The 24566-nt window shown below is 38.5% G+C and overlaps 2 protein-coding genes across 3 annotated transcripts in view; one reads left to right on the top strand and one right to left on the bottom strand.

Moving 5' to 3' along the window:
• LOC112531831 (basic salivary proline-rich protein 1-like) overlaps positions 1 to 94 on the bottom strand; it is a 123363-nt gene extending 123269 nt beyond the window's left edge. The window contains exon 1 of the mRNA XM_046937943.1: positions 38 to 94. Within this exon, the coding sequence (XP_046793899.1) occupies positions 38 to 94 (57 nt within the window). The remainder of the gene's footprint in view (positions 1 to 37) is intronic.
• GNAL (G protein subunit alpha L) overlaps positions 1 to 24566 on the top strand; it is a 183053-nt gene that overhangs the window by 769 nt on the left and 157718 nt on the right. The window lies entirely within an intron of this gene.

Genomic DNA, 24566 nt, shown 5'->3' with positions numbered 1-24566 from the left:
AGCATCTCATTTCCTGCAGGAAACAGAACAGTCATACTGCAGGGCTCTTTATGGGCTGAGCGGAGGGCTCGTTTGGCCTCTTAACCGTGGCCATAAATCGCTAATTTCTCGTAGCCTGGAAATACTGACGTCCTCCTGCGTTGGCCCGTCTTCACGAAGTTCTGCGGCGTGGAGTTCTGGGGGTTATTGGGGTTTATTCCAGATACCGGGTACCGTATGTCTTTATAAAGCCATTTCCGTGCTGTTGGATTCCTTTGGTCCCGTTGGTGGGTGAGGGGAGGAGAAGATAAAAAATATGGCAGCGCACAAAAGGTGCGAGCAGTGTCTGCTGCCAGGACTGTAGTGCTCCAGTTCTAAAAACAAATCCTTGGCTCTATTATTATCCCTAAAATGCCAGCCTGGAGGATACCAGCGCAGCTTGTAAAAGGAAAGAGGAAGAAGATGTAATTCCTGCTCCGTGGAATTAATAATTTTCTTGGTAGAGCCCTCTTCCTGATGCTTGAACTGGTCTGGTATTTATTTTCAAACACCATATTCCGTTTTAAAAAGTGTATCTTTAGAGATTTCCCTTCCCATGATCTCAGAAAGCGTATTGTTGCCAGTATGGCTACGAGAAGGCAGATGCTGGTGGCCATCCTCCAGAGAGCAGTGGAACAAAGGGATCCTACCACATAGAGAGATGCTGCTGCAGTTCACAGATGGGTGGTTGTCATAGTGAACCTGTGTGGCCAACACCTGTTTAGAAACAATGCAATTTAACCAATACACCGTCTCGCCTGGCAACCTGAAAGAAACTCAGTGCTAATCATACTCTTGCATTGGATTCTACATTAAAATGTCGTAACTATAGGATGCTCTTCATCTCCGTGTCACAGAGAGGAAACGCTGGAATACTGTTTCATCCCGAGTAGATCAGGGCCTGACATAAATGTCTGGTTTGGGTGTCAGGAGAGCTGCAGGTGCTTTGTGCAGCTATTTGCACAGCATTGGAAACTGCTCTGGATAAGAGGAAAATGTTAGGATGGTGGAAGTTTTATTTCTCAGAGAAGTAAAATTGCATTGCAGAAGGTAATTGTTTTCAGTCTCGCACAGGGAGAAGTCTTAGGATGAATACAAAGGTTCTTTGGAGAAAATAATATTATCAGCTTGATGTTTCTAGAATTTCTGGTGGTAGATGACTTGATCCCTGTCCTCAAGACCTTCCTGGTGGCATGAACCTAGGGACATACCTCTGCTACAGGAAGGAGGAATATCTTTGTGATTCAACATGAAGGAAATGCCTAGTAGAGGGGAATGGTGAGTGCGGTGACAGCAGAGCACCAGTGCAGGATAAACAAAGTTGAGCAGCAGGGTTGGTGTGGGTTTTGTTTGTTCCTATTTTTAGGTATAATCTTGTAAATAACAGTTTCATTTCGATTCGTCTTGTTTGTCTTACGTCTGAACTGGGGTGAATTTAGAGGATTCTGGAGAAATTCTGGAGAAAAATGTGTATATTTTAAGGAGCAACTACTAAATCTCAAGAAGGTATGCAAGGGAAATGCACTGATAATCTCAAGAGTCTTTTAAATAGCTAGTATATCAGAAGGGAAGCCTCTTCTACGAGTGTTTGAGAATGACCTTTCAGTAAAAGCACGCCAATTCTCCATTTGTTATGTCAAATGAAAACAATCTGCTTTGCTGTATCCCTTATCAAAGGGTTGTGAGTCTATAACGGCTTTTTCTAGCATACACTGGTAAACGGTTCTCCAAGAACACCCTGCTTGACACAGCATCTCCTGCACCTGATTGGTGCTGCTTCACGTGATGGTCTGAGCTCCCCCCTGCTACGTTCAGATGTGTTTTGTCATAAACAGGGATGGCAAGAAGGGGTGTGTGGCCAGGCTGGCATCCTCAAGAGAGCTGCCTGCATGCAGAAATGGCCATGTCTGTGTCAGGTGGCTGTGCTGCTGCACTGAAATAACAGCAGATGAGATTTGGGGGGGGTATCTTTGTCATTTGTTTGTTTTTCCTTTTCTGCAACAAGATGAACTGACATAAAATGGAAACGCACTGTCCTCTACAATTGCCCGTTTCTGGTTTAGTGTCTACTTTAAAAAGAGAAGACTGGAAACTTTGAGTTGATTATTATGCACCTTATTATTTGCCTTTTATTTTTATAAGTGAAAATGCTCATCTGTGCAGAATTCCAGGGAAGCTTTTGCTAAGTGGGAGATGAGGATTTTTCTGAAGCATGCATGCATATTGCACAGCCTTCCAGAGCACCGTCAGAGCATCTCAGCTTTTCTTTTCTTTTCTTTTTTGCCTTGGTTTCCATTTGGTTGTCTTTTTCCAGAGAATTACAAATACTCTCTTCTTCAAGATTGTTTTTGCTAGTGATTTCCTGTATAAACATCACAAATCACTTTAGGGAAACCAATTTAAGTTCTTGTTTCCAATCTCGTATTTTAAACTATTTTGAGAGAAAGTGATATTTGAGGAGGGATTGGATTTAAATTTAGTGCTAGCCCTGATGGTATAATTAAGGCTTATGTAATGTTCAAGTAGACCATAGATGGAAATCACTTTTTCCTGGATGATTTTCCTCCAGCAACTTCTGGCTCTTGTTGTTTCCCCAGAGTCTCAGTTGCTGCCCTGACTTAGGTGATTTTCTCAGAAGAACCCATTCTTTTGCACTTCCTAGCTAAACCAAAACTGAAAGTGCTGTGAGTAAAAGCTTTTCTGTTCAACAGAAACCAAAAGTAATGATAGAGGTTGAAGAAAATGAGCATCTCCATTTTTCATTCATTTTCAAAAGTACCATAGCCTTTCACACAGTATTTAAGTATTAAGACTTGATAGTGAAATTTAGATGTTTCATTACATTTATGTGCAGAAGTGTATAAAACATACAAAGAAGCATATCCCCCTTTAACTCATGGAAAACAAACGCAGAGGAGCCATGTCATTCTGGAGGGGGTGCTAAGCAGCAGATTCCTCGAAGCTCAGATGTGTATAACATAACACAGCAGCCCAGCATTACTCTTCTTCCTGATCAGGTACCTTCTATTCACTGTTGACAGAATTAAACTGTGAAACTGTGTTGTGGGAAGGATGTCTGCTCTGACAGTAGCTTTTTAGACTTAAATTGCTGTTTAAGTCTAATATGTGAGCAAACCCTCAAGCACAATCTCCAAAACAACTTCTGAAATTAAAGTCCATAAATCTTTTTTTTTTAATTAAAAAAATAGCTTTAATTCAAACTTTTAACCCCAACTCATGTTTATTGATAAATACCAGAACTTAGTTGAGCTTGATGTGCCAAGATGCTTCCCCTGTGCTTGGTGTGTTTCTCTGTTTCCACCAGAGATTATGCCTGTCCCAGTATGTAACTGTGCTGTGCACCACTGCTTTGCATCCCATGTATGTCTGTCTTGTCCTTGCAAAAAAAGCTCATTGGTTTGTGTGGTTAGATTTAGGATCCCTACAGCCTGAGGTAATGGATATGTAATTGGCAGGAACAGATATTTGCAGGACTTAGAGGCAATGCGTTGCAAGTAGTGACCATTGTAATAAAGCAAATGGATTTTATAATCCCTAATCCTTTGCATCATTTGCATGCAAAACTCCTTTCTTGTTTTGTTCCATGTTTTGCAGCTGCTGCATGAGGATGGCTCTGCCTCTGATAGGGCCCAAGACCGATTTACAGTGAGAGTCAAGTGCTGGGCACTGGTGCTCTGGGTGTTCCACAAGCGTTTGTTGTGACATTGTGTCTTTCCTAAGCAAATTGGGCTAATATCCCACTGCAGTTAGTAACTTCTAGGACCAGAGGGAATGTCCTCAAGTTGCACCAGGGAAGTTTCAGGCTGGATGTTAGGAAATACTACTTCCCTGAAAGGGTGGTCAGGCACTGGAATGGGCTGCCCAGAGAGGTGGTGGAGTCACTGACCATGGAGGTGTGGAAGGAGGTGGAACATGTAGTTGTTGTGTTGAGGGACATGGTTTAGTGAGAACTATTGGTGATAGGCAGATGATTGGACCGGATGATCTTATAGGTCTTTTCCAACCTTGGTGATTCTGTGATTCTCTGCTATGGGTTGATAGGAGAGGAGCACCTCTCCCATCAAGAAAGGTTGAGGGAGCTGGACTTGTTTCTCTTAGAGAAGGCTCTGGGGAGACTTCATTGTGGCTTTCCAGTACTTGAGGAAGTCTTACAAAGAGAAAGGAGACTGACTTTTTACATGCTCTAATAGTGGTAGGACAAGAGGAAATGTCTTTAAGCTAAAAGAGGAGAAATTTAGGTTCTTTACTCAGAGAGTAATGAGGCACTGGCACAAGCTTCACAGAGAAGCTGTGGATTCCCCATCCTTGGCCAGGTCAGATGGGGCTGTGGGCATCTCCCATCTAGTGGGTGGTAATGCTGCCCACATCAGGGGGCTGTGAAAGCAGATGATTTTTAAGGTCCCTTCCAACCTAAGCTATTGTATGGAATTTTGACCAGCGTGTGAACTTGTTTTTCCCTTCTCCCATGCCATTTTTTTTCCCCTTCACAGTTTAGAGGAAATACAGTTTGAAACTTTGTTTCTGTGTTCATTCCTTTCTCCTGTTCAATCTCATGCCCCCTACTTCTTATTTCCAAGTTAATTATATAAATAGCAGTTATATTGTTGGATTATTATTTGCATTTTTACGTTTGTTTTCTTAGTCGTGGCTTCTTTTCAGCTTTCTTTTTGCACCAGTCCTTACTTAAACCTTCAGAGTTGAACTCATTTCATTTATGTATTTATTTATTTATTTTGAATCCAACAGTCTTGCAGAGCTGTGCAGGAGAAGTAGCCCTCCCTCTGCTTGCCAAATCTAATGTATTTGGTAGATGAGACGTGTTTTGCTTTCACTAAATGATTTGGGAATGGTTCTTCTCCATAAACTGTCACCTACTGGCAGAGGACTTAATGATGCAAGGAATATTTTGAGGTCTCAGAGCTGTCATTTGACCCAGCAAAGGGGAAGAAACTTCTGAGTGACCGTTTTGCTCGGGGCACCTCTTAACTTGTACGTCTCAGTGTATTCCTGAATTCTGTGTGCTTTGAATGTGTATTTTTTTTTTAATGTTTCCTTTAAGAAGAGAGTATTGCTAGACACTCGATGGCCTGAACAAAATGGAGCCCAGAACAGATATTACTTAGCCAATTGAATAGGACCATGGTCTAAAAGAGATCTAAAGCTGCCTCTCCTCTGAAGATGCAGATCTATTTTTAGAGATGGAAAATGGATATCCATAGTTATTATTTACAGTCTTTTTATTAAAAATGATCTTTCACAAATGGTTGAAATCATTTTGCTGCTGTTAAGATTTACGGCCTTGGGTGGCTCTTCAACTCTGTGAAGTATTGGCTCTACTGCAATAATCAACATGTCTTCAATTTTACGGGCAGCAGCTTTGTCTTACTGTTCTGTTACTTATAACTGTCTGACACAACTGGTTTTAAATACTTTGTATGTTTTCTCTTGTTGATTTATGGTATTACTAGTCATAAATCTGGGAGTTTGGTTTTTAATACCCAGGCATGCAAGGTCTGGAAAAAATGCAGCCTCGTACCTGACCTGCACACATCATGTTTGGGCCTCTTTCAAAAGCAGTTGAGCATGTTCAGGATGTTGCCCAGCAATATTCACTGTTATCCCTTTTGCACTGTACGGCTGTACATCAACGTTCTGTCTCACGGAGTTTATCTGCACACAGATATGGAATAGCAGTTTAAGGACTTAAGTCCTCACTGGATAAGCTGTATTGAGAAGGAAGAGCGTGCTGTTTGGGGCTAGAACAAATCAAAACTGTTAGGAGAAAATTTATTTTCTGTGTTCACATGCAAAGGATCCAAAAATCCAAGTAAAACCCTGTCACTTAATGTTTACAACATAAGGCATAACATCAGTCAGCTGTAGTGGATGATCTTAACTGATTGATATCTTTGAAGCCAAACTTTAATTACTTCCTCGTGATCTGGTATTCTCCGTTTGTTGGTTTTTAAAGTTTAAATTTAAAGAATTATAGATTCTACTTATACTTAAAGTAATGTTAAATTTCAAGAATAATAAATTATTCTTTCCAAAATGCCATTACTGTAGTAAGTCAAATCCGGGTCATATTTTAAATTCTGTACTGTTATCTTCAATGTTGTTTTAGCCAAGAATTGATATCATGTGGGAACAACATGCATTTTCAAACGTATAAAACTGTTTAAAAGTAGAGAGCAGGTGCTGAGTTGTTTGGGTTTTTTCTTGTTGTTGACGTTTGTTTGTTTGTTTAGTTGTTGGTTTGTTTTTTTTCAGCATTTAAAATAACTAGAAATGAAAAGTCTTTCACTTTCTCTCGATAGGCAATAGCATTTTGACAGTTTCTTCAAGGAGGCTGCATTCCTATAAAGGGCAACAGGGAAGCTCTTCTCAGCCATTGATTCCGTCTAATTGTCCAATTGGTCTTCAGAAACTGCAGCAAAGGGAAACCTTCCCTCTGTGATTTGGCTTAGCTCATACAATGGTGTTACAAAGCAAGATGGAAAATATCTGTAATAACAATCTGACAGTAAATTGAGTCCCCATTCTCTGCTGATACCGCTTTTCCAGCCCCTCTTCTTTGCTTATTTGAGAAATGCATACTTTTTGATGCATGTAATATAACCTGTATTTAATTTCTGTCATGTGAATTAAAATGGGTGGAAACAGTTTTATTTTTCCATTATGAAGAACAAAGAGTAGGTTATACTGCCAAAAGAGTGGGTGATCATGGATCTGTATTTCTCTGTGCAAGTATGATTTGTATTAAGTAACTTAATCTTTTATTGAAAACTGTGATGAATGTTGCTGGAGGCATTACCAACTCTGTTATGCTACAGTTTTCTTAATTATAGAGAATTAGTCATTCTGGATCTTAAAGCAAATAAAGAATGCGCTGCATGCTGTTACACAGTGCCTTCCTAATAGAGATCACCTTTATTTTCTTGAATGCCTCACGTGAAGGGCTAAGCTCAGGCAGAAACACGTTGCTTTTTTTCCTTGAGTGATGGCGTCCTTTCTTATTTCACACACTTGAATTTATTTTACATTGATTTAGGAATAATTCCCTATTCCAGACAATAGTTCTTCATGTACAAATACAAACACACCGTGCCTGTGTGTGTGCGCACGCACAATTAGTTTTTCTTGTAAAAAGTGGATCACCATCTGGACTCTAGGTGAGTAAAGCAGCCTCCAAGAGTGCATGGTTGGATTTTATCTTGAAATATGTCATAGATATAAAGAACAAAGCAAGTCAAATGGACCCTGTATCAAGGTTGGCTGTGGTTTTTTGTTGTTGTTTTGGTTTCTTTTTCTCTTTTTTGACTCACTGGACATTTGGATTACGAAGTAGACTTACAGTGCTCTCTTCTCCCTGTTCCGAGCTTGTTGTACTTGTCTAACTCACTTTAGAAGAGACACAAACAGGATACTGAGGACTTCCAATACTTGCAGTCTTTGCAAAGACAAACTTCTTTATGTTATACAAACGCTACATTTCAGGGTTTAGTGCAGTATTTTTATAACTTCTGTTAAAAAAAAAAAAAAGCCTATTGAAACAATTGCTTTATAATCTGCAAAGATGTAGTTAAGAAGTTTTTGTCAACATCTATTCTTACCTTTCTAAATGGCAAGACTGTAGAAGACACACACGTGCGTCTTGTAGCATGCCTGTTTTCCCCTGATCATTTCATCACCTAATATTAAAATCTGAACAACAACAACAAAACCTTGAAGTGTGCAAAACTGGCCTTTCTGCTTCAGCTGTGCTTAGGAACTTCATAGTCTAGTAAAAGTATACTACTGTTCTGTGTGATGCTCCGTAACTATCATGTATAAACAGCAGGAAAATGGTGTGAAGGATCAGCTATCTAAGGTGACTTTCAGATCCTTTTGTGTATTGGATCTACTGGCTTGTGAATTGCCCACTGCAGAAATCAGCTGTTCAAACTGTTCTGCCTTTTTTCCTTTAAGATATTTCAGTGAAGGAAGGCAGATGAGAATTTCCGGACAATAACTTTTGCGTAGACAGAATAGTTGGTCTTCCTTAGATTTAACATTTCAAATGAAAACCAGGAATCATAAATTATTTAGAGAATTTACTTCACACTTTTTATTTTTCTAGAAAACAGCCTTCTTCCATGTAAACTCTAATCACTTTGGTTTGTTTAGCAGAATAGAAGTTGAAGTCCATATAGACATTGGTGGTCTATGTGTGAAGCTGTGTTGGGAGGGGAACACAGGAGCCTTTGGCACTAGGAGAAAAACTGGTTAAAATTCTTCACTTAAATAATTGTCAGGCACTATTCCTTTTTGTAAATACATTTCTTGTGTGTAGGAATATTGTGAACAGCCTTACACCTGCTGTGATTCTTCAGTGCTCTAAAGGTTCCGGTGTCTCTTAATTGAAGACTTACCAGTAGCATTAGAGATGGGCTTGATTTTGTGCTTTCTGATTTCTTGCTGACTGGGAGCTGTGGCAATCCTTTTGAAGCATCTTTAAGTTTCAAGGTGCACCCAGCACGAGGCTGTTGGTACAGACTCCGTTGTCATTTCCTTAGTTTTTCTTAATCTACTTAACATGATATCTGGATTCGTGAGTTTGTCCAGTAGTGCCTTTCCAACTTGATTATCATGGAAATAGTACAAGCAGTATGTTCTTATAAGGGAAAACTGTGGCAATATTTATGGAGGTAACATACTCACTTCCACCTTCGAACTTGAGGCAAGGATGTTGACTTAGCAGAGACAGAGGAAGAGGATGGAAAACGCTTAGAATGGCTTGCTGTGTTCGGAACTTGTTTCTGTCAACAGATGGCTGGCTCCAGATGTAGTGTCAACCATGTCTTTGAAGGAAGGAAAACTGGTTCATGAAAAGCTGAAAGAAGAAAAGTTTAGTGATGCTTGAAGTAGTTCATAATTTAAGGTAGAAGAGTACTCATTTGAAGAGTAATCCACTCAAAAAAAAAAACCATTTGGTGATAGTCTCTATCTTTTTAAAAAGGATTTTTTTCATCTGCCACAGACTGAAAATACTTTTCAGCATCTCCACTGAAAGTTAAAGCAATGTACTGAAAGGTCAGACAGCCACTCAGATGACTGTAGTATTGAGGGGCTTGGGTAGGGAACTCAGTTAGGGACTATCTTTCATGCTGCTTCGTGTTATGTATGGTACCTCTCCTAGTGCTCTTGATCCAGCGATTTCATGAAATGGAAATAAGGAGTGTGATGCTCTGAGTGATAGTGAGAAGATGTTTCATGCTCAGTCTGCTTATGCTTAAGGTAAGAATTACAGAATCATAGAAAGGTTTGGGTTGGAAGGGACCTTAAAGATCATTTAGTTCCAACTCCTCTGCCGTGGGAAGGGTTACCAAGAGTGAGTGTCAACATCTGGTTCTACTCAAGGCAAAGCATTTGTCTTGACAGCAGAACTCCTCATCTTATTGCGCCTTCTTCATCTGAGCAATGGCACTGCCTGCAAAGGTTCTCCAACACTGCAGAGGTCCTACTATGTGCAGTTTGGGTGCAGGGCAAAACAAATACGCAGTCTTCTCAGCTCTAAACAGCATAACATAACTACATTCTACTACGCTGACTGCCATTGACATTTCTCTAAGTTGAAGATGGCTGAAAGAACATGAGAGTCAGAGTTTTCTTTTGTGTTACTTGTTTTGCCTTCTTTGACTTCTTATTTAAGGTAAATCTGAAGCTTGTCTGTAATACCTTGCTTTGTGTTTCTTCACATGTCAAATGATTTTATTTAAAAGTAGGAATTTATGTCATTATCCTTTCTGTGTATTCTGATACCCCTAGCGTAGGGGTAATTAGGCAGTTACTTGAACTGACTTTTTATGTGATGAATTAATCTGTCATAATCTCACATGAGAAAAATTGATTTGAAGATATTACTGAATTTGCAGTATATGTATGGCATTTTCTGAGCTAAGTTGTCTCTTCTAGCTCAGTGCTAAAGCTAGATTGATAAAGACTTTAGAATTGGTAGCTGCATTGTCAACATGAGTTAAGCAACCACATGATTGGAGTAGATACAGGGAATTTATGAATAAGTAGACATGAAAGCCCAGAAGTGACCAGTAAGGTTTTCCCATTGGACTACCTATGTAATCAAATAGTCATTTACTACCTCATAGTTTCCATGTCTCTAAATGAGTAAGTTGCTTGAATTGTAGCAAGAAAATTATTGGATTGCTAATTTTCTTAAATGTTAAAGCAATTGTGTTGTTTGGGTCATTTTTCCCATTCTGAATAGGATACACACTGTCCTAGAGACTAGCTTCTTCTTGTCTGGATTTCTTACTACACTTCTTTTCTTCGTTTGTTTGTAATTGAACTTGCTTAATTTTTCTGTTCCTTGAAAGAAAGCAGATGGAAAAATATTCCTTAAAAGCTAATTGTGCTCTTAACCTATTGCTCTTATCTGAACCCTCTCTGTTTTTTCAGTATCTATGAAGTGGACTCTGTCTTCTAATGGTGTACTGCATTTATTTTCTAAAGGGAACATTGTTTTTATTTTCTGACAATATACATCATTAAACATCCAGGTCTTTCTGAAACTGGCCTATAAGAATCTGCCCTTGCTACTTCTCCTGATACAACTTTGTAATGGCTCATTAAAGGCTATTATTTGACAGCACCAAGCCTATTAGAGAGTTAGTGTTGCCAACAGCATGTCTCCTCCACACATTAATCTTTTTATGAGCTGTTATTATTCGTAGTGATATATTTAATCATTGACTATAATTTTACTAATGCTTACTACTATAGGGACATTTCTACCAGTACTGCAACTAGTTTGATTCACAGTTAGTTCTTGAAATTCAGCTTGTAGCTGATTCCTGATCCACTTGAAACCTGCTGTATTGGTGTTTTGCAGAATAAAGTCAGACGTGTGCTGCTTATTTGTAATAGCAGATGCATTGAGGTAAGCCTTTAACTTGAGCAGATTTGTTACCAGTATCCCTCAAATACTTACTTTTAATGAAGCAAATAACTTGTTTTTTACTGATTGTTTGACTTTAAGTGGTAGGTATCAGTCCTGTTCTTGTTGGAACGTGATTTTTTTCTCAAACTATATGTAATCCAAATAATTCTGTCATATCTGGAAAACTTTCTTTTTTGGCGTCCTGAGGTTATTTCATGGACTACCAGTAGGCATGGTTGACATTCTTTATATTACTGTTTGTGGAGGCTTGCAAGGTATGCTTGGATCCTTTCTGTAGGGAATTCTTGCATAAACAACAACAGAAATTGAAAACCAGACAAAACCCACCTGTTTAGATCACCTTGTGAAGCAGGAAGACAAGAATCTTTGTAAAGAATTGGTTGTGCTGACACACATAGCGTTATTTGCTGTTACTGCTTTGAGATGAAGAACATAACCTGATATTTCTAGGCTGATGTTTTCATTAAACAGTGAAGCTGGTTATCCAAGACTTGTTCTAGCAGTGATGGTAGCTGGAAGAGCATGGTGCTATTATGATTTCCAGCTAAACAAACTCATTTTATTAACTTGAGGAGATATTTTGAAAACAGCTTTTTTCTGTTTGGTCTGTTCCATCTCTGAGTATGGTCTTGTTTCTAAGTGTCCCAGTCTACTTCCTTCTCCTTCTCATAGAAGAAGAAACAAGTTTCTTACTTAGTAAACCAATACTTTCAGCAAGCTGGAAATACTTTTTTAAGATGAAATGCTAAGGCAGTTATTTACTACTATTACAGATCAGAAGAGGGGGATAAAAATACTTCTTAATGCTTTTTGTTTTCTTCTTGTGTTTGTTACTTGCTATGTACCAAAAGTAGCTTCTATATCATGTTAGATCTTACAGGCAGTTCCTTGGATCTTTATTGAACTCTTTCAAATTATCTGAATCTTGTTACTTTTGGTCTGCTTTGTTTATGGCTGCAGAATTACTGTTCATTCCGGTTTCGAAATCATCTTTGCCATAATGAAGTCCCTCCCAAAATGTAAAGTTCTTAAATCCAAGCACTTAGTAGACATACAGCTTTATTTTAGGGTGACTTTTTTGTTGTCTTTGGTTATTTTTGGTAACAGGAAGGATAAGAAAGAGAACTAATATCTGTTAAATGCAGGATTTTCTATTTGTGTTATGTCTTAGAACTCAATGCTTATGATAGTCTTTACTAATATACAGGTATAAATGATCCCTCATTTCTTAATAGGTACTTTAGTGGAGAATTAAGTGTGTCAAAACACATTGAGATATTCTTTAACTCATCCTAAATGCCCTGTAACAACTATCTCAATGCATAAAGTACTTGACTATGTCCATCATTCTGTCGTTTTAGACAGTCCTTGCCCCCTTCCTCACCAGGTGTATTTCAGAGCACTAGGTGGCTTGAAAAGCTTTTTTGACCTCATCCTGGTTGGTAATGTATTTAACATTTCAAAGGATAGCTCCTCCTCTGTAGGTGTTCTGGTAAATAAAGGGCCGGGCCTTCTTGTGTTTTAATTAACTCTCCACACAGGAAGCCTTCCTGTGGAGGAAACTTGTATTTTCTTTCAAAAGAGCTTCCAAGATAGATTATGAACAGAAACAATGGAGGAGAAAAAATAGCTTGAAATACAGGAGCAGTTCTGTTACTGATTCTGAAGTCATAATTTATGTAAATATCTGAAGTTTTAAGCCAGTGTGATTTCCATGTATATAAAAGCATACTTACATCGAAAGCAGTGTAAGTCTTGCTGTGTTCCAAGAATTCCAGATGTGAACTTAACTCTGTAGTCTCATCAGTCTGGAATTTACTGCTCAAGTTAGAAGAAGGAGCTGAGACTCAGAAGCATGGCAGAAAATTCTCTTTGTAAATACCCTTTTCTTTGAATGTCTCTCTTTTTTTTTTTTCCTCAGTTTTATGGCATATGTCATTGAAAGTATTTCAGAGGAACTGAGCAGTTTTATCTTCCACCAACTTCACCTGGAGTCAAATGGTCAACACTGAAGAAGACTTATGCACACAAGTGTTACGTTTCATACTCAGAATACATCAATTCCTCCAAGGAACTTTTTTTTTTTTTTTTTTTTTTTTTTGCTTGAATGTTATTTTTGTCACTTTGAACTGGGTTCAGTCATGGGAAACCCATTTAAGTTATGGTGATAATTCATGAACTTAAAATAGGAATTTCTTTTTTTTTTTCTCTGAGCATTCATTCTGAGACAAAACAACAAAAAAAAGTGGTTTCTTTTGTTAAGCTTAATGCAGTATGCAAGCCCTGACTCAATAGCTGCAGGCTGACAAATTTCCTTACATTTAAGAATGGCAGAATTCTTAAAATATTGACAGAAATACTTTATTGCTTTTTTTACTCTTGTGACTATAAACAGCTGTTGGTATTTGTCATGAAAGATTCTTGATGAAAGGTGAAAACAAAAGTCAGTGTGGTTTGAATCTGGCTATAGTTAATTTGTCAAATATACATGCGAAGATTAGATATTTCCAGCACGAAGGGTATCTGTTCAAACTCACTTCGAACCTTTGGTATGTATGCTTTATATTAGCACGTCTTATGTTGCCTTTTATTACCTGACTGTTCTTCCATTCTGCATTCCTCATAGGCCCTTGCCTACCTTACAGTATACGCAGTGTGGAATAAATAATAGCAACTGAATAAGACGTGTTGACCGCATGTCAGCTTCATTTCTTTTAATGTCGAATAACTCTTGCATTATGTATAGAAGCTGTTAGTGTCTCGTGAGTTTTTCTAAGTAGTTAAATGTAGGTACGTTCTCCTGCTTCACAGATTTTTAAAACTCTGGATAGGAGTGGAAAAAGGTCAAACTCAAGTATAGTCTTAATTTCAGTTAGTAGTTTAGACATCTATAGCCTGTTCTATTTGCAAAATTATTTCAGAGAGCTGGTACAAAACTCCAGTGCCTTTTAGTGTCTGAATTACTCTGTTTAATTAAGGTTTTCTAGAATTTCAGAGAACTACTTCTCAAATTGAACCTCTGAAAGGGAGGAACTCTAATGGCAGTGTTGCAGCTCTACGTGGAACTCCTCTGGTGGCCAGGAGTTAGATATAGGAGAACCCAGCTAGGAAGAAACTGAACCTTCTTGTACCATTTTTCTGTCCCAGTGCTAGCCTAATGAGCATGGCTCCAGGCAAAGGGTTTTGAGCCTGGGCAGACAGACGCTTGTATTCCTGGGAGGGAAAAGTTTGTCCCTCCCCCTTGCTGCTAAAGCATGATGAGACTGTCTGGAAAAAAACTTAAGAGACAGCTTGTTCTTGAAGTCTGTAAGCTGATTTACCTCAAGTTGAAGCAGTCTGTTAGTTAATGAATTGGATGTTGCTGGGATTTTCTCTCTATGGTCACACTCCTTCTGAATACTTACTGTTTTGGTATGCCACTTCTGACAATAAAACTATTTGGGTGGTGGTACAATTTTTGGTATGGAGCTTCTGGAAAATTATTAGGACTGCCATTTTTCCTCTAGCAAATATGTACAACAATAAAAATGTGTATGCTTCATTAATGCTTCTGGGAACAATAGAAAATATCAAATGTCATCAGGGAGATGACTTGATAACAGTGGAGAGTGAAAATCATGCATTTCTTAATTGGAATAATCCAGGATCCAAATCTATTCAAAACATTATGCAATTTTGTCTTAATACTCAAGATCCATGTCTGTTTTGTTGCTTAGGGCTTGCCTTATATCTGTACAGTGCCTTAACTAATAAATCCTGTGGGATCTTATCTAAGTTGAGGTCAGTGTTGGATAAACTATGCTGGTAGCTCAGTCATGACTGAACTTAGAACTGATTTCTGACTGTTATAACTTCTGGCTATTGCTGGATGCTTTAAAAGCACTAACAGCAGCCTGAAGAAAGAACTGAAGGATTACCAGCATTTCAAATTTAATGATTTGCCCACAAATACAGAAGAAATTTGACAGAATCTTATGTCTGTCTGGATCTGTAGCCAAATGAAGCTGTCACTTGACTGCAAGCATCAATGGTGTCAAACTACTTCTGTGGTAGTATGAAGATGTTATCCTCTGTCCCCAGTTTCCTCCTAGCCCAGGTATGAATAACTGTGCCAATGGATCTTGAGGTACTTGGATGTGGCTTGCTCTTGAGTAGTCATGTGAGCAGAGAAGCAAACCTCTGTGTCAATGAAAGCAGTGGTTCCTCTTCCTTAAAGAAAAGGCTAGCAGCCTGTTTGCAGTGCCAAGAGTCTTTCATTACACCGGTTTCAACCAGTTTCAGCAGTTCATAGGCACCATTGTTATTTGCTATATCACCTTGATTTGCTCTTTACTTGCCGTTTGTTTGCTTTGCACTGAACAAAGCAGGATTCTGTAGCTAAACTGACATGGCTTGTCCCACAGCATAATTAAAGCTGGTCATGCTATTTTTGCAACTTTGAAAATTGGAACTAAACTTCAAAAGAAGACTTTGTTTCCGTGTAGATTATATTTTAAAACCAGCTTGGATTTTTTTTCCTCCTTAGGCATAGCAGTTAACTTCAAGATCAGATCATGAAAGGTCATCTTGTGCTGAAACCTCTGTACAGGACAAGCACTGAGCTGGCATTTTTGTAATGGTAACCATTCTTTTATTTCCTATTTAAGTAAGTCCTCGGGTTCCTGATGCTTTCTTAATTAAGAGTTGCAACTTTTACATGGCTTAATGAATATTTTTTTTATCAGTTTCCACACCTTTCAAGCTACTGTGTATGAATGAGAATATCCCAAAGTGAGCTTTTGTTTCCATTTCTCCCGTTTACTTTTCAGGCTGATGTATTTTTCAGTCATCTTCTGCCAGGCATGAGTTAAAACTCTTCTTCCAGACAACCTTCCAACTAGGGAATAGATCCTTTTGGAAGGCCAAGTGGCCTCAGAGAGCACTTTGGAGTGGGACACAGTGAATTGGGACAAGTGCATCACGCCCTGTTACAGTCAACGCAGCAGCTAAGAACACTAGTTTTCCATCAGAAAGAGAAGATATTCATATGTTCAGAACTGTGAAGGCCTAAGTCTAGAGATGTGAATGTACATTCGATGCTTGGATAGCAGGTAGTCAAACAATTCAATTATTTTCTTGCTGCCTCATTTTCTTGAACTTGTCTGTTTGTAGCTGCTCCTCTCATGGACAACATTGTCTAGGTGAAGATAGGTATTAACTTGTCATCAAGAGATGTTTCACTAATTCACGTGCCCTTCAGGTTTTCTATGGCTGCTGCTCCTGAAACTGTATGGGAAAGAGGAAAGGAAAATTGACTGTCCTTATCTGAGTTAATTCCTTCCAACTTCTGGTGGAAGTAGTTCAAATTCGAATGATGATAGTATCCAAATTTATTCGTATTTATAACTGTTGCATCCTGTATAGCAGTATATCTGATCAACTTGGACAAGATCAGTGTAAATTTGGTACATATCTATTTCCTCTTTCTGGAGCTCTTCAACTTCATCCCTTGAGCCTTTCCTCCCATTCTGAGTATACCTTGGTCCACCTTTATTCTTTTAGAAAATCAGTAGATAAAGAGAACGGACTATTAAAGTGGGTAGAGCCCAAACCTCCCTCCTGATATCTTGAAATCTACCTTACTCTGCCGCAAGCCCTGAAGTTGGGTGAAAGAATGATTAACTCTTAAAGAGACTGAGAGTTTCCAATACGTTAAACTTTATTTTGTGATACATCTCATAGCCAAGTCACTATGCTAAAATCACATTTATTCTTTTCAAGACACAGAGCTCTGTATTCATGCTGTGTGCCTTTTGTTGCCCTGTCAGAAAAGGAGGAAGGACTGTGTTGAGATGGTTTCTGGTGTGACTGCTATGTGCTTTCAGTGGATTTTCATTAATTGTTCTTCAACTCAAGCAGTGAAACAGTCCTGTTCAGTAGTCACACCTCTTTGGGTGCAGTTTTCACCGAAGCAGTTTTGTTATGCAAAGGTTATAATTTTGGGAAGAACTGAAGATCATGCCGGTACCTATCTATCCTAATAATCCATAGCATTAAATTACCTATGCATTATTATTCTGATTTTAAAAAAGTTGAAAGTTGTTCTTCTGTTACATGAGAACTCAATACTTAAGGCTTTTTTTTTTTTTTTTTTTTGCTTGTTTGTAACTTTATGAATAACAAGATTTTAAAAATTGAAACAGTATGCACCTTATGACTTAAGTGGACCACTGAGATGATATGTTAAGGGGGCCTTCCATTCCAGTAAAACTTGACTGCATAAATAATGCCTCCATATACAGAAATATGGTAGGAGGAGTGAGAGCTGTATAGAATCGCAGGTGCAGAAACTCAGCTTAGAACATCTGAGTTGTTCTGGGCAGTTTCTCGAGTCTGCTTGTCTCTGACTTCTCCCTACTTTCATCTTTTCAAAGCTCTCAGAGAGGACTATGAGCTCTAGTCTCCAAAAGGATAACAAACCCAGAGGTGGGACTCAGCTTTGCAGTTGAGTCTTGCTTTTTGTCATGTTTTCTTCTTGGAGAATATATGCAGTGCATTATATCTTTGATCCTCGTGGTGGCAGCAAATACTAAGAGGAAAGAAACTAACCGTGCAGATGAACTGTATGTTAATTATAGTTAAAAAGAACACACTCATATTTATATTTTTAGCTTTTGTTTGCAGTGGAGCAGCTTGAAAACAGGCGGTCAGCTTGAGCTGCAAAGTATCCTCATCCAAGACTTCAGTTCAGTTTGCAGGAACTGCCAAGAGCCATTTAACTGAGATAAACCTTTTCACTTTCCTTCCCCACCCCTACATCAGCAGGTTTCTCTGCTGTTTAGAAAACTATGCATCAGGGTTAGAGTCTCAGGTTACTATTTTTAACAGCATTCGAAAGCTGATTTTTCTCCAGAATTGTTTGTTAACCACAGCACAAATATCAGAAGTCTGTTGTTGTAGGCACTGCACTAACGTAGTTATTCCCAAACCCAACAATTTGCATGCAAAATCAGGGCTTCTCTGGTGGATGCCTGCAAGAAGCAGTGAGACAACATCAACCAGTGTGATCAATAACTGTGATCAGTAACCAACGTGATCGTAACTGTTGTCAAGTTTTAGTGTTGTGCTTGGAATCTACAAAGCCTATCCATGCAAGGCAAGAAAATGTTGAATGTTAGTATCCAGTAACTGTAAAGAGAAATCACTAATACATTGAAAACTTGGTTGCAGATTTAATATTATGCTAATTAAAGAAGGGAGATAGAACTGCTTTAAGTATCCGAAACAGCTTTTTCCAAAGTAGTATCTCTTGTCTTGATTGTATGTAAGGGAATTCCTCACCAAAGTCTAGTTTGTTCATATGTAAATGAACAGTTATCTGAGGGTAGCAGTGTTGTTTCCTAAACCAGCATGAGAATGGGCTCACTTCTTGTCATCTCTCTGACCGTGGGGTAGCACAACAGTTTCTTGCCACCTTTATTCTTTTTCCCCTACCATTAGCGAGCACGGTTTTTTGTTCTGACTGTCTTCTGTGTTTTGTTGACATATGTGAAGATCTCATAAGGTATCAAACTATTAAAACTTAATCCAGTATTGTTGAAGTTGATAAAATATCAAGCAGAAGAAAATAAATAGCAAAGTAAACAGCAGTTTATGTGAGGGGGAAAAGGGGTAAATATTGGCTGTGCATGGTAGTAGCGGGACGTCTTCAGGTATATGCACTTAAATTACTTGAAACAAGTTCAGGTGTCCCTCATTCACATAGGGATAAGAATAGAGTTTGTCTCTGGTCTGTATTCCAGTTAGAAAACTCAAGTGATGGAAAATGAGCAAAAGATATTTATATGAGGCTATTTGCTTCATCTCAGAAGTGGGCTAAAAGGCCAACTTAATGTCTTTACCTTCCTGAGCTGCTTATGATAAAATGCGTTTTAGAAAGTAATAAAAATTGAAGGCATAAACCATTGTGCCTGTAGACATCTGCTCATTTTCCTTTGAATCTTTTTTTCATTTGCTAGAAGTGTTGTGTTTTTTTTTCCAGATAAATTTGGGAACTCAAGATAGAAAACTGCAGAACTTGGGAGAGGACCAGATAAATTGTTCATGTATGAGAACTGTGAAGAAGATTTTTCACTTATACTATAAAAAGCATTAATATCCTACTAGGAAAAACTAAAAATGTCCTCCATATTCATACTGGCACGCATCAAGCCCAACTGAAGTAAAACAAGAAACATTCTTTCTAATAATATGAAATAACTTGTACATGAACTCAGATTGATGCGTCCTGAGGGGGACAGGCTGGTTTGTGCAGCTTTTCATTGCCATCATACAAGTTTAAGATCTGAACTAGTAATTCTCGAAAAAAACACAGTGGTAGGTTTTAAAACTGCAGTGTTATTCAACCATTGGCAGATCTTATTTCCTTTTTCATAATACATACTTTGCCTTCTTGCCACCGTCTCATCCAGAGAAATTTGGAAGTTTAACAAACCTTGTTTTATGTTGTTGAATGTGGTAGACTTATGAACTTTCATTTCCCAACTCACTGCTTGTATTTTAAGTGTTAATGATGGGATTGCCCTTTCATGTAAGTGTAGAAAACGTATAGTTTGGTGACCTTCACTGCTGAAAAAGCACTATTTGATGCAGTGTGGTTATGGAACCAAGCACACTTAAAAATCTTCTCTTTCTTTGTGACTGAGATGGATATTTTTTTCCTTTGTTCATTTAGTTAATTACACAGAGTAAAGCGATCTCGTGGGAAAAGAACTTGCATTACACCAACCACTATAGTTGGGAGAAGCTGAACAAACTATTGTGCACATGAGGTTTTGTGTCTTTTATGGTCAGAACATCACTTTCATCCATAAATCCAGTGCATTGCAAGAGCCGAGCTGCCTTCTAAGGACTCCAAGAATGTGGCTGTTTTATTCTATAACATCAGAAAGGGGGGATTTTTTTTTACCATTAGGGATTTTTATTTTCTTTTGTTCACAGTTTTTGTTTTGCTCTTTCTTGTTCAATGAGAGTTTGAAAAGTTAGGGTTGTTATACACGCGGAGCAGTCTAAATTCTGTCTCCGACAAGAGCCAATTTGGTAGCAGGAAGGGTCCTGTCCCAGGACTGTCTGACATGCAGTGTCCCATACTGAAAATGGGCAAGTTACAGGAACTGAGAAACACAGTTCTTGACATTTGGGAAAATTGGCTGCTCAGCACCTTGGCACATGCGCTATGATGTGTTACTTGTGAAGAAACAGTTACTGCTTTATAGCTGGAGGGAAGAAATGGTGTCGCGTGGATTCATTGTTAAAAAGACAAGCATTCTACTCATCTATCAAATAACGCTTTCTACATCATGATTGGAGTTGCATGCAAATTTGAATAGGTGCAGAAAACAAGATGTAATTGCTGCAGTTGCTCTATCAATACTTTGTCTATATAGCCTCTGGAAAGTAGATGGTTTCTGCAGACAATTAATGGGTGGTAGCACTTCAATCTTTCTATGAAATGACGTTCTGCTGTTGACTAGCTTACAGTAAAATATAACTTTTTGTGCTTTAATACTTTTTTTTTTTTAAGCTGTTAAACATATGTAGCTGCTAATCATTGGACAACACTAAGTCACAATATTTCTAGCTTGGAACATATAAGAAATAATTCCTAAGTTCAATAGGTGTATAATACTCAAAGAGTAATTGCTTAAGAAACAGGCTGATTGCTTCATCTGTTACATATTTTGCATTTAAAACATGGTGGTTTTCAAACCACAATGTTTCAGCGGTATTGGCAACAGTCAAAGACTTAATATTGCTTATGGGTGGAGTCAAGATTTCTGTACAAAATGTTGGCAACTGAGACTGGCAAGATTTTCTTTGCAGGCTTAGTAAGCAAATCCATATTAAGTGACAGGATATTATGTCTTCCGTCTCATTCACACTGTATGTTACCAAATAGTTAAGTGCAAATCCAGTGATTCCCTGCTTTATTATTACACAATAAATCTAATATGGGCACCTTTTTGTCTTCAATTGAGTTGATGAGTTCTGTTTGTATATGCATAGAAAGTGTATGAGTGTGTTGGACATAGAAAATGAACTTTTGTTTAAAAATCTAACCAAATTCTTAAAAAAATGTCTATCTGCATCATTTATAAAAGAAAAAAAGTACAGAGTAATATTAAGAAATCTGTTTTAGGTTATCTGTGTCACAGTCACTGAGCTCATGTCCTTTCCCCTTCCTTTTTGTTAATCATTCCCTCGTGAGTTCCAGTAATCCATTTGGTTCCAAGAGGGATTGGTCATTTCTCCCGTTCTGACAGCGCTCTGGGTTTAAATACTGGATATATAAACTGTGATGCTTTTAGCATGTCTGTTCTGCATCCAGATTTTGAGACTGTGTTCCTTATAGAAGAAAGAGAATTACTAACCCAGGCCTGAAGAGTCTTTCAAAGGCACAGCATTGTCTGTTAAAAGGGGAAAAGAATCTTAAAGAGTGTCTTTTTAGAACCATGAACTCACCTAGACAACTGCTTGTCTCTTTTCTGGATTTGAGAGGTCACGACAGCTTCCCTCTACAGACCTCTTCTTCCACGTCTGTCTGTTGACTCTTTTACAACTGGCACACATCACCTCACTTTCTTTAAATTTCACTTTGGTTTTCCTGCAGAGTAGCTTCTCAACCCCAGGCTTTTTTCCAATTTTTTTCGAGCCGTGCCTTTTGGAAATCAGTTTTATGCTTTGCTGGAGATGGAGCTCAAGTTTACTGAACTTTGCAGCTTCCTTAGCACTCTTACACCTTGAATTTTTTTTAATAGTAAGCCATTTTGGTGCTCTCGTAAACAGACACTACAGAATTAGAGCCTGAGAGGGTGTAAGCTGCATCAGTATAATCAGCTACACAGGATTATTTCAATAATCCATCCACATATACAGAATCTTTGCCCTTTAACGGTATGCGCTTTTCATAAAAATGTTATACTTTGGTGTTTTTTAAGTTATGACAGTACTGCTGCAGTCAGTCTGTCTGTATTTCTCATTAATGTTGAGTCATATATTTTAACAATAGCTGTTTGTTTAGCATTTCCTAGGATTTTGCACTTTCTAAAGAAAGTGTGAGGCAGGTAAATTAATTTTTAATTTGATTATGTGGCTGTAGACCTCAGATAAATTTGTTAGATAAACTGTACTTGTTGCAAGAGTGCTCTATTTTTATTACGCAATCATGAAGTTGCTATTAATGCTTGTTATAAAAAGGTATTTTTAAGGAGTTCATGACTCTAGAATGTACATTCAGATAAATACATGAAAAGCACTGGAGGCGGGGTTTGGCAAAACGTGAAATTCAATGAAGCAGCGGTACCATTTTAATTCTTCTGGCTAATTTTTTTTTCACAAAATGCCTCCCTTTTTTCCTTCTTTTTTTTTTTTTTTTTTTTTTTTGACACCTCCACTCTTTCCCTCTCCCCAATATTATAACACATGCGTTTCAACTTTTTTTGGATCCTTATAATTTGTGAACGCTTGCACAATTCACACTTCCCACACTTGTCAATCTTCAGTAAAAACGCCTTCATAAGGTAGATATTATACAATTTGAAACAGAAAATCTCCTGTACAATTATTTGTTATAACTGTCTTCAGCTTCATCAGGGCAGCAGCAATGGAATGGTTCCCACTTACTGACTTCTTGTCAGAGGGCCGTGGTAAGAAAATCCCTGAGATCAGATTTAGCCTGGACCAGTGGAAATAAGAAAGAATAAGAAGTCCAAGGAGTACCCGGTGCTGCAGAAGACAGACATGCTTTTTGCTCGGTTGGTTGATTGCTTGCTTCTCTCTTTGGTCTCGAAGGCAGTGAACTGAGAGCAACGTAGTTAATATTAATAAAAGAGAAAAGCTAGTCTTGCCTTTTCCCCAGGGTTATGCTAAGTACATACTTTGTTCCTGTTTCTTAGCATAATGAGAAGGAGGTGGACCATATCATGAAAAATCTCTTCTACCTGAAGATGATTTTTTGAAAATTCTGGCTGGTAACCTTTGAATTCACTGTAGTTGATAGAAAACATCTCAACCAGGGTTGGTAAAGAGAGCCCCTTTTCTGCTACGGCCTGGGCCTTTTCTTGTGCTTGCAAGAAATGTGGCACTCATTCTAACGATGTGCCTAAGCGAACTAATCTCTTCAGGCAACTAGTCAGATGAAATCCTGCCTACGTAGGACCTTTGGGAGAATACTGTGTGTTGCAGCTTGTTTATGACCATGCTTTGCAAAAAGATTCAATTTGTAAAGCTGTTCTTCAGTAAAACCCACTGCAGTGAATGCAGGTGTTGCCCAACTTTTCCCTCATCTGTTTTTTTCAGCTGAGTGCAGCGTGTTTTTAGCAACGGGTAGGGCTTCAACAGGCACCATGGGAATTCAGACAGTAGATCAGCTTCCCTTCCAGACTTAATGACAGATAAATGCACTTTCCTGAAATCTTGGCAGTGTCTTATCATAGCTGCAGGGTGTTGTGTTTTTATTTTAATACACCCCCTTCTTTTAAATATACTCCCATGCCATCTTAACTCCCTTTTCCCACTAACACAGCCTGCCTCAGGTATATAAAAAGGGATTTCCAGAATCCCCTTTCATTTGAATCTCTAGGATCTTCTGGCATTCGCTGCTGCAAGAAAGCTGGCATAACAAATGCTGGTGAGTCTGAAAACAGTCTTGCAGCTGAAGGAGAGGTAGATCTATTATTATAAAAATAACTTAAACATGGCAAGAAGGTCCTGAAATCATTTTATGTTCCAGAGTGCCCTGCACAAATGATGCAAAACCCAAGGCTTAAAGATTGCAGCAACCTTGGCGGTAATAGTATGCGTGGGTAGGTATTAAGTGGATTTACAAAAGGTCATGGGAGACCTGAAGCAGACTGGCAAAGAGCAGTGAATGAGGACTATTGAATGCCCCCTAGGAAGCCGGTGCCTTAGCCAGCTGTCGTGGCTGCTCCACCTTCTACCCCAAGTCTCCTGAGAGAGTTCAAGATGGGGCGCTGGCAGCAAAGTTATTCCCATGCTTTGGTAATTAATAACTTTCAACTGTATGTAAGTGCCTGGGGAAAAAAATAAAAATGAAATAAAAAACAAAACCACTGCAGTAAGTCATCTGTATCAGGATTTCATAAATGTTTTTTGTGAGGCGCCTCGCTGTCAGAAGGGCTGGGCATAGAAACTGCCTCTAAGAAAGCCACCGGTAGGGGTCTGACAGTTGCCTGTGCTGAGCCACTGTCTCCGACTTGGAAAAGTAGCTTATGGTGCACTACACAACGTATAGGAGGACTTGGGAATGCTGGTCTATTATTAAGCATTAGTGCTTTGCTGAAAGAAACATTTACTGGCCGCTCAAGAATATTTCAGTTCTTCCATAAATGAGTATTGCAGCTTTTAATGAATGGCTGTGCATTTTCAGAATATGTGAAATTACTGAATTACTGACACTGAATTTAAGTTTTGAAGATAAGTCTTAGAGCAATGTCCAGTTAGCAGAATAGTGGCAGATTTTCTCTTTACGAAGCATGCTTCTCAAGGGCTTATCTTCTACCATATTTTGAAA

Source organism: Gallus gallus, chromosome 2 (assembly GCF_016699485.2).
Source record: "Gallus gallus isolate bGalGal1 chromosome 2, bGalGal1.mat.broiler.GRCg7b, whole genome shotgun sequence".
Taxonomy (NCBI): Eukaryota; Metazoa; Chordata; class Aves; order Galliformes; family Phasianidae; genus Gallus; species Gallus gallus.
The sequence above is the reverse complement of the archived record's forward strand: the minus strand, read 5'-3'. Positions and strand labels throughout refer to the sequence as shown.